The following is a 16,406-nucleotide window of genomic DNA, read 5'->3' as shown; positions in this document are numbered from 1 at the left end:
TCCATTGACTATAAGATACATCTTGATTTCAGAAATGTTACCATAAAAATGCATATTCTGGAATTGATGAAATATGTCAATAGAACACAGAACGTTTTAAAGTCAGGCTCTGTCACCTTAAAAGTTTTCTCTGCATTGGGTAAAATACTGTGTAGGCCCCACCCCTAAATCTTAAGGTGTCTTTGTGCAAATTAGATTATGGGACCGTCCCTCAAAATACTTTACTGTTATATGCTGGAACACTCTTGTGATAAATATACAAATCTACGATGTCTAAACTATGAATGATGCCCCTTAGTGGTGATACTGCAGAACCTGTAAATCATTTGTTATACCTCTGCAGGCACAATGTCAGAATCTGTGTTAAATGCTATCCATGAATTATTTTGTTTCAGCATCTTAATAACTCTATAAGGCGGTAGCACTATTACTAACCTTTAAGGGGATGCTTTCAGTGCCCCACCCAGATCCCATTTGCTGGCTGGTGCACCCATCTGCCAGCCGCTGAGACTGTTGGATGCTACTGGCTCATAGCTTCCCCCCTTTTTTTAGAGAATTGCTGTCAGCCATGTGCCATCACCACCCCACGCCCCAACTGACTGTCTCAAATGTACAAAAGTCTGACCTCCTGGCCTCAGGACAAGACCAACTCTGTGTGCATCTCACACCCCAGAGCTCCCCCTGGGATCACACTGAGGCTAGACCACATCCTTGCTCAGCTGCTTCCCCTGCCCTGTCTGGTCTCCCCACTCAGTAAATCACAGCACCAAATCCCCATCTCAAGCTCTGCTGCTACAGAACCCAAATTAAAAAAAGTAAAAGCTAAAAAACAGATACTACAAAGGAAACTGGGGCTTTGAGAAGTTTGGTAACTTGGATGAAAAGTTAGACAGACTGGAAACCAGACATGTTTGACATCAAAGCTGTGCTCTTAAGCACCAGGATATTCAGACAAACATTTCTCAATAAGCACCTTGATGCTCCTCTTTACATCTCCACTTTCATCCTTCCATGATCGTTAGCTCTTTTACTGATCTGTTGCAGAAGTAGAAGCGCAGACTATTGAAGAGCTAAAGCAACAGAAATCTTTTGTGAAACTTCAAAAGAAGCACTACAAAGAAATGAAAGACCTGGTTAAGAGGCATCACAAGAAAACCACTGACCTTATCAAAGAACACACTACAAAATATAATGAAATTCAGAACGACTACTTACGAAGGAGGGCAGCCTTGGAAAAAAACGCCAAAAAGGACAGTAAGAAAAAGTAAGTTGTATGAAGTTTTTTTCTTTCGTTTTGCTTTGTTTTGTTTTTTGCTTGCTTGCTTGCCTTATAGTATTAAAAGAGTTATTTACATGGACTTTCGATGTTTTGTGTATTTTTGGACCTATACCACAGCAAGTAGGAAAGCCACCCAGCCCCTGCCATTCTCTATAACTCTGAGTGCCTCAGCTCAGTTTTGCTCATAGACTGAATTTCTTTCTTTGACCAAATTTTAATTCTGGGAACAGATATACAGGAAGTCCGACCCTTGAGTTCTAGCCTATGGCCCCAATACCGTGTAGCTGAATTCCCATCCTGGTTGGTATGAAATTTTACCATATACCTAGAACCTAGTTGTACAGGCAACTTGTCTTATAGAAAAGACAAGTCTCAACTATCCTTTGCTTCCCTATCTAAAATCCACAAAGCCATGTGCTGGTGATCCTGTGTTTGGGCATAGAGGTCTCTCCCCACAGCCTCATGTACCCAGACCTTGAAGGTGAGAAGCATCTCTAAGATGTTCATACAACCAACATTAATTGAGTACTTACTATGTACTCTGGGAACACAGCAGTGACCATGACCAACACAATTCTCGCTCTCAAGTAGCTTACATGGCAATGCAGGGATGGACAGTGAACAAAAACAAGTATACAGGTTAATTTCAGACTGTAATGAGGACTAGTACAGAAATAAATCAACAGGGTAATATGGTAAAGAATGACTAGCTCCGGGACAGCCCTTTCAGCAGATTGTTCTGGAAAGGCCTCACTGATGAGGTGACCCATGAAGAATAAAGCATAGTCAGCTATGCAAAGAACTAGGGAGAATTATTCCAGGCAGAGGGAAAAACGAGTGCAAAGGCCCTGAGGTAGGAGAAAGTGGAGTTGTTCAAAGAACAGAAAAATTGCCAAAGTGGGTGAGACATAGTAAGCCATGAGTAGAATGGAACAAGACAAGGTCGGAGAAATATTGCAAGGTGAAGTGGGGTGAACATAGATCACTAAGTTCTTTAGAGCTGGAGCAAATGATAAACAGTTCTGAATTTATTGTAAGTTGAATGAGGATTTTTTTAATGTGAAAAATTAAAAAAAAAAAACGTAAAAATTTTAAGTTGACTTGATACAGTCCAATTAATATTCTCAGAAAATCACTCTAGCTGCTGTGTGGAAAAAGGGCCCTTAAGCAGGGTTTCTCAAATGGGGCATGAGTCACTTGGAGAGCTGTGAAATGCAGGTTCTGACTTGGCAGGTCTGGGGTGAGGACTGAGTAGCATCAGGTGATGCTGATACTTCTGGTCCATGGATCACGCTCTGAGTAGCAAGGACCCAGGCGAATAGAGTGGAAGCAGGGAAACCTGCTAGGATACTTTTCCTGGGTCCAGCTGAGTGGTGATTGTGGCTTGGTCTAGGATGCTGGAAATAGAGATAGAGAGAAGAGGATGGATTCTTGATTTATTTTAAAGGCAGAACAAGATATGGGGTCAGAAACAAGGAAAAGTGGGGAAACCTGCTCATGTGACTCTGCAATGCCCAGGTATCCTCGAAGAACATGGAAATCATTCTTTAAATGAAACTCATTCCTTTTCTAGACTAGACCAGTGCCTCTCAAGCTTTAGTGTGCATAACAAACGACTTGGAGAGTTTGCTAAAACACAGACTCCTGGATCTCAGCTCCCAAAGTTTCTTACTCAGAAATCTGAGGTGTAGCCTGAGATTCTGTGTGTCTTAACAAGCTCCAAGTGTTGCTGGTGTTGCTAGTCCACAGTTATCTTGCTGATTAGCACCAATCTAGTATCCTTCCTGGGCTCCGCAGAAATGAAAGGGTGGCATAAAAGCCCTCCTTGGGCTAATCCCTGCCTGCCTGGTCAGTCTCAGCTCCCAGCACCTCACTGGAACACCCATACCCTCTGCTTAGACCCCATCCTGATGAAAAAGGGGCATCAGTCTTCTGATTACAGGTCCTGCCTCTAACCCCCAATGAAGACCTGCTGCCAAATGTCAGAATTCCATCTTTCTGCTTGCTGATTACCATTCCAGAATATTGCCTGCTCTCAGAAGCCCACGTGTGGGCTGCTCACCATAGCTTGTCCCTGGACTCTCTGGACACAGGGTCTGGCTGACCACACTGGGCTTCCTCCTCAGCCCCACAGTGTAGGGTGTTTACTTCCCCATGAACTTCCCATGCAGCCTGTGCTGCAGGTACCAGGGTCACCCACATTGGACAAGTGAGGGCCTGAGGCTCAGGGATGCTACGTGACTCAGCCAGGAGCACATACTGCACGTGAGGCTGCATTACAGTGTGGTCACAGCGTGCTGCCTGCCAGAGGTCCCAGCTGTGTCCTGAGACAACGAAGGCCTGGGACTGCATCTGTGTCAACACCTGGGACAACTGTCTGGAAGTGGTTCCTGTAGTCCTACAAAAGTATTAGAATCTTTAACTGCTACTTTGATTATCCATATGATACTATAAATGAATACTCCTATGAAATTACAATGCCCAAATAAATTTACTCATCTGCTTTCCCATATTGTATGAGATCATCCTTTGTAGGCTTATGGTATGAACTTCTTATTGACAGTGAATGATATTTTGCAACAAGTAGCTGTCTAATCATTGGTGTTAATTTTTTTTTTTAAATCTTCATTTTATTGAGATATATTCACATACCACGCAGTCATACAAAACAAATCGTACTTTCGATTGTTTACAGTACCATTACATAGTGGTACATTCATCACCCAAATCAATCCCTGACACCTTCATTAGCACACACACAAAAATAACAAGAATAATAATTAGAGTGAAAAAGAGCAATTGAAGTAAAAAAAGAACACTGGGTACCTTTGTCTGTTTGTTTCCTTCCCCTATTTTTCTACCCATCCATCCATAAACTAGACAAAGGGGAGTGTGGTCCTTATGGCTTTCCCAATCCCATTGTCACCCCTCATAAGCTACACTTCTATACAACTGTCTTCGAGATTCATGGGTTCTGGGTTGTAGTTTGATAGTTTCAGGTATCCACCACCAGCTACCCCAATTCTTTAGAACCTAAAAAGGGTTGTCTAAAGTGTGCATAAGAGTGCCCACCAGAGTGACCTCTCGGCTCCTCCCGGAATCTCTCTGCCACCGAAGCTTATCCCACTTCCTTTCACATCCCCCCTCTGGTCAAGAAGATGTTCTCCGTCCCACGATGTCACGTCTACATTCCTCCCCGGGAGTAATATTCCACGCTGCCAGGGAAACTCACTCCCCTGGGTGCCCAATCCCACGCAGGGGGGAGGGCAGTGACCCCACCTTTCAAGTTGGCCCAGCCAGAGAGACAGGGCCACATCTGAGCAACAAAGAGGCATTCGGGAGGAGGCTCTCAGGCACAACCACAGGGAGGCCTAGCCTCTCCTTTGCAGCAACCGTCTTCCCAAGGGTAAAACCTGTGATAGAGGGCTCAACCCATCAAACCACCAGTCCCCTATGTCTGTGGTCATGTTAGCAACCATGGAGGTGGGGTAGGCGAATACCCCTGCATTCTCCACGGGCTCCTCAAGGGAGCACTACATCTTTTTTTTTTCCTTGTTTTTCTTTTCTTTTCTTTTTTTTTTTTAACTTTCCCTTCTTTTGTAAATCAACTGTATGAAAAAAAAAAGTTAAAAAGAAAACAAACATACAATAAAAGAACATTTCAAAGAGACCATAACAAGGGAGTAAAAAAAAGACAACTAACCTAAGATAACTGCTTAACTTCCAACATGTTCCTACTTTACCCCAAGAAAGTTACCTAATATAGCAACATTTCTGTGAACTTGCTCCTACTATATCCATCAGAAATTAACAGACCATAGTCATTCCTGGGCATCCCCAGAACGTTAAATAGCTTATCTGTTCTTCTTGGATTATTGTTCCCCCTTCCTTAATTGCTCTCTATTGCTAGTTCCCCTACATTCTACATTATAAACCATTTGTTTTACATTTTTCAAAGTTCACATTAGTGGTAGCATATAATATTTCTCTTTTTGTGCCTGGCTTATTTCGCTCAGCATTATGTCTTCAAGATTCATCCATGTTGTCATATGTTTCACGAGATCGTTCCTTCTTACTGCCGCGTAGTATTCCATCGTGTGTATATACCACATTTTATTTATCCACTCATCTGTTGAAGGACATTTGGGTTGTTTCCATCTCTTGGCAATTGTGAATAATGCTGCTATGAACATTGGCGTGCAGATATCTGTTCGTGTCACCGCTTTCCGTCCTTCCGGGTATATACCGAGAAGTGCAATCGCTGGATCGAATGGTAACTCTATATCTAGTTTTCTAAGGAACTGCCAGACTGACTTCCAGAGTGGCTGAACCATTATACAGTCCCACCAACAATGAATAAGAGTTCCAATTTCTCCACATCCCCTCCAGCATTTTTAGTTTCCTGTTTGTTTAATGGCAGCCATTCTAACCGGTGTTAGATGGTATCTCATTGTGGTCTTAATTTGCATCTCTCTAATAGCTAGTGAAGCTGAACATTTTTTCATGTGTTTCTTGGCCATTTGTATTTCCTCTTCAGAGAACTGTCTTTTCATATCTTTTGCCCATTTTTTAATTGGGCCGACTGTACTATTGTCATTGAGTTGTAGGATTTCTTTATATATGCAAGATATCAGTCTTTTGTCAGATACATGGTTTCCAAAAATTTTTTCCCATTGAGTTGGCTGCCTCTTTACCTTTTTGAGAAATTCCTTTGAGGTGCAGAAACTTCTAAGCTTGAGGAGTTCCCATTTATCTATTTTTTCTTTTGTTGCTTGTGCTTTGGGTGTAAAGTCTAGGAAGTGGCCGTCTAATACAAGGTCTTGAAGATGTTTTCCTACATTATCTTCTAGGAGTTTTATGGTACTTTCTTTTATATTGAGATCTTTGGTCCATTTTGAGTTAATTTTTGTGTAGGGGGTGAGGTAGGGGTCCTCTTTCATTCTTTTGGATATGGATATCCAACTCTCCCAGCCCCATTTGTTGAAAAGACCATTATGACTCAGTTCAGTGACTTTGGGGGCCTTATCAAAGATCAGTCGGCCATAGATCTGAGGGTCTGTCTCCGAATTCTCAATTCGATTCCATTGATCTATATGTCTATCTTTGTGCCAGTACCATGCTGTTTTGGCAACTGTGGCTTTATAATAAGCTTCAAAGTCAGGGAGTGTAAGTCCTCCCACTTCGTTTTTCTTTTTTAGAGTGTCTTTAGCAATTCGAGGCATCTTCCCTTTCCAAATAAATTTGATAACTAGCTTTTCCAAGTCTGCAAAGTAGGTTGTTGGAATTTTGATTGGGATTGCATTGAATCTGTAGATGAGTTTGGGTAGAATTGACATCTTAATGACATTTAGTCCTTCCTATCCATGAACATGGAATATTTTTCCATCTTTTAAGGTCCCCTTCTATTTCTTTTAGTAGAGTTATGTAGTTTTCTTTGTATAGGTCTTTTACATCTTTGGTTAAGTTTATTCCTAGGTACTTGATTTTTTTAGTTGCTATTGAAAATGGTATCTTTTTCTTGAGTGTCTCTTCAGTTTGTTCATTTCTAGCATATAGAAACATTACTGACTTATGTGCATTAACCTTGTATCCCGCTACTTTGCTAAATTTGTTTATTAGCTCTAGTAGCTGTATCGTCGATTTCTCAGGGTTTTTCTAGATATAAGATCATATCATCTGCAAACAATGACAGTTTTACTTCTTCTTTTCCAATTTGGATGCCTTTTATTTCTTTGTCTTGCCGGATTGCCCTGGCTAGCACTTCCAGCACAATGTTGAATAACAGTGGTGACAGCAGGCATCCTTGTCTTGTTCCTGATCTTAGAGGGAAGGCTTTCAGTCTCTCACCATTGAGTACTATACTGGCTGTGGGTTTTTCATATATGCTCTTTATCATGTTGAGGAAGTTTCCTTCAATTCCTACCTTTTGAAGTGTTTTTATCAAAAAGGGATGTTGGATTTTGTCAAATGCTTTTTCAGCATCTATTGAGATGATCAATTGATTTTTCCCTTTTGACTTGTTAATGTGTTGTAATACATTGATTGATTTTCTTATGTTGAAATATCCTTGCATGCCTGGAATAAACCCCACTTGGTCATGGTGTATAATTTTTTTAATGTGTCTTTGGATTCGATTTGCAAGTATTTTCTTGAGGATTTTTGCATCTATATTCATTAGGGAGATTGGCCGGTAGTTTTCCTTTTTTGTAGCATCTTTGCCTGGTTTTGGTATTAGATTGATGTTAGCTTCATAAAATGAGTTAGGTAGTGTTCCATTTTCTTCAATGTTTTGAAAGAGTTTGAGTAAGACTGGTGTCAGTTCTTTCTGGAAAGTTTGGTAGAATTCCCCTGTGAAGCCATGTGGCCCTGGGCATTTATTTGTGGGAAGATTTTTGATGACTGATTGGATCTCTTTGCTTGTGATGGGTTGGTTGAGGTCTTCTATTTCTTCTCTGGTCAGTCTAGGTTGTTCATATGTTTCCAGGAAATTGTCCATTTCCTCTACATTATCCAGTTTGTTGCCATATAGTTGTTCATAGTATCCTCTTATAATTTTTTTAATTTCTTCAGGATCTGCAGTTATGTCACCTTTTTCATTCATTATTTTGTTTATATGGGTCTTCTTTCTTTTTGATTTTGTCAGTCTAGCTAGGGGCTTGTCAATCTTGTTGATCTTCTCAAAGAACCAACTTTTGGTGATATTTATCCTCTCTATTGTTTTTTTGTTCTCTATGTCATTTATTTCTGCTTTAATCCTTGTTATTTCTTTTCTTGTACTTGTTTTAGGATTGGTTTGCTGTTCATTTTCTAGCTTCTTCAGTTGATCCATTAGTTCTTTGATTTTGGCTCTTTCTTCCTTTTTAATATATGCATTTAGTGCTATAAATTTCCCCCTTAGCACTGCTTTTGCTGCATCCCACAGGTTTTGGTATGTTGTGTTCTCATTTTCATTCGTCTCTATATATTTAGCAATTTCTCTTGCTATTTCTTCTTTAACCCACTGATTGTTTAGGAGTGTGTTGTTTAACCTCCAGGTATTTGTGAATTTTCTAAGTCTCTGATGGTTATTGACTTCTAATTGTATTCCATTGTGGTCAGAGAATGTGCTTTGAATAATTTCAATCTTTTTAAATTTATTGAGGCTTGTTTTATTTCCCAGCATATGATCTATTCTGGAGAAAGTTCCATGAGCACTAGAAAAGTATGTGTATCCTGGTGATTTGGGATGTAATGTCCTGTATATGTCTGTTAAATCTAATTCATTTATCAGATTGTTTAGGTTTTCAATTTCCTTATTGGTCTTCTGTCTGGTTGATCTATCTATAGGAGAGAGTGATGTGTTGAAGTCTCCCACAATTATTGTGGAAACATCAATTGCTTCCTTTAGTTTTGCCAGTGTTTCTCTCATGTATTTTGTGGCACCTTGATTGGGTGCATAGACATTTACGATTGTTATTTCTTCTTGCTGAATTGCCCCTTTTATTAGTATGTAGTGGCCTTCTTTGTCTCTCAAAACATCCCTGCATTTGAAGTCTATTTTATCTGAGATTAATATTGCTACACCTGCTTTCTTTTGACTGTAGCTTGCATGAAATATTTTTTTCCATCCTTTCACTTTCAGTTTCTTTGTGTCCCTGTGTCTAAGATGAGTCTCTTGTATGCAACATATTGATGGTTCACTTTTTTTGATCCATTCTGCGAATCTATATCTTTTAATTGGGGAGTTTAATCCATTTACATTCAACGTTATAACCGTGAAGGCATTTCTTGAATCAGCCATCTTATCCTTTGGTTTATGTTTGTCATATTTTCCCCCTCTGTCTATTAATATCCTTTATTGTACCCATACCGAATCTCTTTAGTACTGAACCTTTCTCCAAGTCTCTCTGTCCTGTCTTTGTTTCTCTGTCTGTAGGGCTCCCTTTAGTATCTCCAGTAGGGCAGGTCTCTTGTTAGCATAGTCTCTCAGCATTTGTTTGTCTGTGAAAAATGTAAGCTCTTCCTCAAATTTGAAGGAGAGCTTTGCTGGATAAAGTATTCTTGGCTGGAAATTTTTCTCACTCAGAATTTTAAATATATCGTGCCACTGCCTTGTTGCCTCCATGGTGGCTGCTGAGTAGTCACTACTTAGTCTTATGCTGTTTCCTTTGTATGTGGTGAATTGCTTTTCTCTTGCTGCTTTCAGAACTTGCTCCTTCTCTTCTGTGTTTGACAGTGTGATCAGTATATCTCTCGGAGTGGGTTTATTTGGATTTATTCTATTTGGGGTTCGCTGAGCATTTATGATTTGTGTATTTATGTTGTTTAGAAGATTTGGGAAGTTTTCCCCAACAATTTCTTTGAATACTCTTCCTAGACCTTTACCCTTTTCTTCCCCTTCTGGGACACCAATGAGTCTTATATTTGGACGTTTCATATTATCTATCATGTCCCTGAGGTCCATTTCGATTTTTTCAATTTTTTTCCCCATTGTTTCTTTTATGCTTTCATTTTCCCTTCTGTCATCTTCGAGGTCACTGATTCGTTGTTCAACTTCCTCTAGTCTTGTACTATGAGTGTCCAGAATCTTTTTAATTTGGTCAACAGTTTCTTTAATTTCCATAAGATCATCCATTTTTTTATTTAGTCTTGCAATGTCTTCTTTATGCTCTTCTAGGGTCTTCTTGATTTCCTTTGTCTCCCGTACTATGGTCTCATTGTTCATCTTTAGTTCTTGTAGTAGCTGCTCTAGGTGCTGTGTCTCTTCTGATATTTTGATTTGGGTGCTTGGGCTTGGGTTATCCATATCGTCTGGTTTTTTCATATGCTTTATAATTTTCTGTTGTTTTTGGCCTCGTGGCATTTGCTGAACTTGATAGGGTTCTTTTAGGATTTGTAGACCAATTGAAGTCCTTATCTCTAATTTATCAGATCTACAGCTTCGTGGAGTACACTTTCTCTAACTAACCAGCAGGTGGCGTCCACGAGCCACCTGTTCTCCACAAGCCAGTTCTCCCCTGCTTAGCCTTTTTGGTGAGTGGGGGAGTGAGTCTTGTGGGGTCCAATTGGTGTACCAAGCTTGCGTGTGTAGTTGGTGTTGCCTGCCCTGTATATGGGGCGTGTTTCTGGGCAGTCAGGGAGGGGGGGGGTGGCTCTAACAATCAAATCTCCCTGGTGATCCTAGAGTTTTAAGGCTGCTGCAATAGTCTAATCCTTCAGTTCAGTCCTGCCACAGTTTGTCTCTGCCACTGACCCACAAGTCCTTGGTATTGGTGTATGGCTCCTGAGACTTGCAAGTGGGCCCCTCTTCCAGGCCATGCACCCCTGGTCCTCTGTTGAGGGATGACTGTGATATGTCACAAGGTGAGTGCCGTCCCCCCAGGGCAGTTCTGGGCTGCTGGGCTGTGTAGGGAGGCTCCCAGTCTGCTGAAATGATGGCTGAATGGGGCTTTGTTAATTCACACTGCTCTACCTTCCCAACTCTGGGACAATCAGCTGAGGTTGCAGGGAAGGCTAATGTCCACGCCCAGTTTTGTGGTGTGTGCCTGTTACCTGAAGCACTTTCGTCACACTGGGTTGTCTGGGGCAGTTCTGGGCTGTGGGGCTGGCGATGGGCAGGAGTGTTTCCTGTCCACCAGGATGATGGCTGTGAGCGGACACCCCCCTTTTCTTGGGAAGTTGTGGTGTTTAGTGAATTTTCTCAGCCACTGGATTATTGCGTTTTGTCTCAGAGCTCTCCTAGTTCTGCTCTTGACTTGACCTGCCCAAATTGCAGGTCTTTGAAGCTTTCTGTATTGGGCTTCTTAGAGTAATTGTTTTAGAAAAAGAAAAAAGGATTAAAAGGAAAAAAAAAAAAAAAGGGCCCTCCTCAGAGATCTAATGGGTTATTGAAATGCTAAGAGACAAAGCAACCAGGGCCATTAAGGAAAGGTCCACAGGGCACAGAGATCAGCTTTTCTTCGGGATTTGCATATGCGCCTCAGGGCCTGAGCTCGGGCCTGAGCTCTGCCCTTCCCCCTTCCAGGCTCACCAGAACTCCAAAAATCCTACGCTTTTATTTTGGAGTTTTTCGTGTTGTTTTTTTTCTATGCCTGTCTCCTCTCTGCTGGGCTGGCTGCTCTCAGATTCTCTGGTGTCTGGTCTCCGTCTATCTATGGTTGGAGTTTGGATCAGCAGAATGAGTTTCCGATAAGGGCTGCCACTGCAGTTCTCCCTTCTCCTTCCCGGAGCTGACAGCCCCTCCTACCATGGGACTGAGCCTGGCAGGGAGGGGCGCGGGTCCCCTGGCTGCAAAAACTTACAGATTTCGCTGATCTCAGCAGTTCCACGTTTTCATGAGTGTTGTATGAAGTATGCCCAAAGTCAGATTGCTCTGTGGTGTCCAGTCCACGCAGTTCCTGGCTTTCTACCTCCTTTCCTGGAGGAGTAACTAAAACATACAGCTCACCAGTCTGCCATCTTCCGTATCTGGTGTTAATTTTTATGCAAAATATTTTCTTCAAAGTTTAATTATAAGGCAAAGGAAGTAAACTGCAGTTAGTTTCAATTTTGTTCTTGTTCCTTTAGGGCACAATTACTTTCTTCTTTGGGTTTTATTTTGCTAACATTCAAAAATATTTTTAATTTTTAATATTTAATTTTAGTGGCTACTGGTATAGCATTGTAGAAGACCTTGTCAAAATAACTTTACAAACATTAACTTGTATCCCTTTCAAATGTCATTTGTGGTATAAAAAGTATATCCTTTAGAAAATGTATAGTTTTCAAAGCAAAAGTATCCTTTAGTTCTATTTTAGTGTTTATAGTACTTTAATCAATTATACTATTACAGAGGTTTTAAAAAAACTTTTTTAAGTCTTTTAAAAGATTCTCTCCACTTGATTTCCTATAGTGACAGTATACAAATTTCTCAACTCAGCAGATAACCTGCTTTTTCCTATGATGACTGAAACAAATGGACAAAATATGGTCAAAGATAATCTGGTGATTGAAAATGGAGTTAATTGTGCAAGTATTCAAAGCTTCTTAAGAAACATCGTCATCAGCTTTCTCATTAAAAATTCTCTGGGGGGCTTGACTTGTAATAATTGTCGCTGAGAAATAAAAATTTAATCCTCTAACTACAAATCTTTTAAATCATTCTGAAACTATGTGACCATGGACCTGTTGGTGAGCTAAGACTCAAATGGGCTGTATTATGATCCTTCCTTTTGCTTCCCTTTCAGAATAATCTTATTTTGATGCCAGTATATAGAGATGTAAAATGCGTTTCCCAGAACCGTATTGGGGCGTATAATTTAATACGTGCTTAACTTCAAAACACCACACCTGAGTTTTAAAAAGCAAAAAAATCTTTGTTTATTGGAGCTAGAGCCATCTTTGAGGCCATCTGGGTGAATTTAGTCATTTCTTCAAGGAGAAATCTGAAGGCTAAAAGCATGAACATTTACCAACAGTTGCACAGTCAGCTCAGGCAAAGCTTGTCCAAAAACCTCTCCTAAATTTCTGTGTAGTGATATATACGTAGTCATTTTATCATTCACTTATTTACTTATAAACCAGATCCTGCAAACTTGCAGGATAGTACTAAAGCAATTTGTCATAAAAGTCATTTATTAAAAAAAAAAAGCCTAATAAAATAGAAAAAACAAAACCCACACATACTAGATTGAGTGACTACCAGATATCTAGACCTGGGCTGTCCAATACAAGAGCCAATAGCCACATGTGGCTACTGAGCCCTTGAAATGTGGCTAGTGGTTGTTGAGATGTGCTGTAAGTACAAAATATGCAACATATTTCAAAGACTTCACTAAAAAAGAAAAGCCTGTAAAATATTGCATATTTTTATACTGACATTGATTTTATATTACTTATGTGTTTAAATGATATGTTGGCTACAATAGATAGGTTGGAGATGTTGGATATAGGATAAATTTAAAACTTTATTAAAATTATTACTTTGTTAAGGGGGCCACTAACATATTTTAAATTACTTGTGGAAAAAATTACATAAATGCCTCATGTTATATTTCTGTTGGACATCTCAAACCATTTAATATTATTTCTGTCCTTGAACAGAAATATTAGCTTCTGAGAAAAGGAAATATGGGTTACATAATTCTCTTTATCCGATTAAAGGAAATTTGCTTCTCTTCCAAGAGAGATAAACATTTTCCCAGTATTAAATCACAGAGGAATTTATCTCATGGGCCTTATAGAAGCAGCATTAGGCAATGGAGGGGATAATGCCTTTAACCCTGTTTTTACAGAACATCGCGGAAACATTCTTCTCTTGGTTATTTTTTATTCCAACCCTCAAAAAAAAAAAAAAAAAAAAAAAAACCCTAAGCAACTAATATGCAAAGATACATCAGAAGAAGGTTTTCTTCAGGAGACAAAAACCCTGACATCCAGTCATGCCCATCCATCTCCCATCCCCTTTGATACATAATATAAACCTGAAGATACTTCAGAGTCATGAATCGAAGTCATTCCCATTATATTATTTTCTTATTCATATATCCATCATCTCAGCTGGGCTTTCCATAGAAAGTGAAGTGAAGTTCATTCAGAGTCACTTTCTGTCCAGCCACTGGTGTGCAGTGATTCTGTATTGTTCTGAAAGCAGAGGCTTTGTTGCTCCCCCATGCTCTATTCTTGGTGAGATTATCTCACTGAGCCCTGGGTTCCTCAACTGTAAACTGGAGACAGTAATACCTGCTTGTTCCATTGTTACCTACTTGTTGGGTTGCTGGTGAAAGCCAAGAGTAAGTAGAGAGTGCCTGGCACATGTTGAGTGGCCAACGACTGCAAGTTGCCATTCCTGTGGTGACTGTGGCTGACTGACGAAATGCCCTTATCTTGGCTACATGGACTTCCTGTGGCAAAAGATAATATCCTTTGTATTCACATAAAGATGGTGGGCCCCCTCCATGCTACAACACGGTTCTGCTGTATCAGGATCAGTGAGCCTTGAGTGCTCGTTCTTATTTTCATTGCACATAAAAATGCAAGTAGAAACCTTTGAGGGAATGCTGCATCCTTTTATTTGACAAAATCAGATCCTAACACCAACTTCAACTAACTGCCTTCACAAGTGGCACAACTGATGCTGGCCTGATTCAAAGAGAAAGCAAAGAGACAAGTGCCAGCTAATTCTAATAAACCTCCTGATGTAAAATCTGATGTACTGGTTATCTTAAGTAATAGTTTAGTCTTCTTTCAGGAGACGGTTCCAGATAACTGAAGAAGCGGACTTGCTCTTGGTGCCCCATTCCTAATGCTCTGTCTCCCTTTCTGTTATGTCCTGCAAGTAGTACATAATTTGAAGGAATCACACCCTATATTTTAGCACAGTAAGTTAGTGAGAATTACTTTTATTTACAACTCTAGTCCTTAATGTCCAAATAATTCTCTGACTATGAATAACTCTAAGAAAGTCACTTTATATAGAGTATGCACTTGGTAAATAGAATAACTAATGCATCCTCCTTTCTCTTATACCTTAGCATTTTGAGGAAAGTAGATAAAGCAGTGAAGTTGGTATAGCCCCTAAGAACCTTACTTTAATAATATATCCTTCTTATTAAAAGATCTTGTCAGGAAATGGAACCCAGCTGTCAGCTGGGAGGACTATCTTTGTGTGGCATCTCGAAATGTTCTGTTTGCAACCCACATCACCTCAGATGCAAAACATGGCACCTCTCAACTCCCTCCAACAGATTACACTCATTGTAGACTTTGTGGAAGACTTTATATGTTGAAATACAGCAGGGAATTACATTACACATGCCATACTAAAAAATTTAAAAGATTAAAACCTTAACAATCTTTATTAGACATTTTTTCCCAAAGATGAATTATCATTTAGACCACCACTACCAGGGCCCCCAGCCTGTTAGCTTTTCTTTCTGCCTTTTCCTCTTTTTAGAGCAACAAAAACTTCATTTGCTTTTCGTGTTTAGAGACCCGCTGTTGTTTGAGCTTGTCCTTGGGTTTTCTTTCATCCTTTATCCTAAGTGCTTATCAAAATATTTCCAAAGAAACCCAGTGCTCCCTCTAGAAGGAACTTAGGTGAGCAAACTTCCCTCCACCTTTGTTATGACCTTCATGTTTTGTGAGTTGAACTTTGTGTCTTTGCAGATCTGAACCCAGCAGCCCCGATCACGGTTCATCAACAATTGAACATGATCTTGCTGCTCTGGATGCTGAAATGACCCAAAAGTTAATAGACTTGAAGGACAAACAACAGCAGCAGTTGCTTAACCTTCGACAAGAACAGTATTATAGTGAAAAATACCAGAAGCGAGAACATATTAAACTGGTAAGCCCAAGAAACTTGATTTATGTTTGTAGGGTTTGAACCACCTTTTCCATAGATAACTTTGGCTGCTCTAGAAAAACTTAAAGGGAGACAGAGGCAGGTATGATTACCACCAACTTGGGAGATTATATAGGCCACACGGTATCCATTTTATAAGCTCCAACATTGCAGCGTCTTTACCAAGCTCCTCTCTGTTCCTCTGGTTTTATTTTCACTAACTTTTTTGGGGGGTGATGATAGTTTCTTGGGATCTTTGAAATCTCACATGGAATTAGAAAATGCTTTTCTTATTTTAAGAAAATCAAGAATACTTTGCAAATAAATCTTCACTCTTTTGTATCAATGGGCTTTACAAGAACTCAAAATATTATAAAGTCTGCTCTTCTATATTTAGAAAAGTCAGCATCTAAATGATGAATATAGAATATTGCCTACCCAGTTCCTGAGGCTCCCTTTAAAAGGAAATTCCTCGTCTCCATAATGAACAGTTTTGTCCTCCAAGATGTCCTCTCATCAATTGTGACACAACTTCACTGCTGCTGATGCCTTGACCCAATAGATATTTGATGACAGAAAGACTAAGTGAATCTAGCAATAGAGTAGCCTTGTATACAAGCTTATGCCCAAAACAAACGTGTGATCTTAACAGTGGACACAGAAGAAATGGACTCTGCAAAATATTTATATGCTCTGTCCATTTCTTCTCAAAGAAGTCTGTACAAATAATAGAATCCTGAGGTTGTTACTGCTTGTCAGGGAGGAAATCGACCAGTGGGTTAGCCGTTTCTGTATAATAGGTGATTCAGTATAATTATGTTGTCC

General features: G+C 39.9%; 1 protein-coding gene across 6 annotated transcripts in view; it reads left to right on the top strand.

Moving 5' to 3' along the window:
• The window catches only part of PLCB1 (phospholipase C beta 1), an 856,401-nt gene that overhangs the window by 642,194 nt on the left and 197,801 nt on the right, over positions 1-16,406 (top strand). For all 6 annotated transcript variants that reach the window (XM_037811315.1, XM_037811314.1, XM_037811311.1 and 3 more), the window contains 2 exons: positions 1,045-1,264; positions 15,404-15,584. In XM_037811315.1, the coding sequence (XP_037667243.1) occupies positions 1,045-1,264; positions 15,404-15,584 (401 nt within the window). The remainder of the gene's footprint in view (positions 1-1,044; positions 1,265-15,403; positions 15,585-16,406) is intronic.

This window comes from Choloepus didactylus, chromosome 19, assembly GCF_015220235.1.
Source record: "Choloepus didactylus isolate mChoDid1 chromosome 19, mChoDid1.pri, whole genome shotgun sequence".
NCBI classification, from domain to species: Eukaryota; Metazoa; Chordata; class Mammalia; order Pilosa; family Megalonychidae; genus Choloepus; species Choloepus didactylus.
This window is presented reverse-complemented; position numbering and strand designations above follow the sequence as displayed.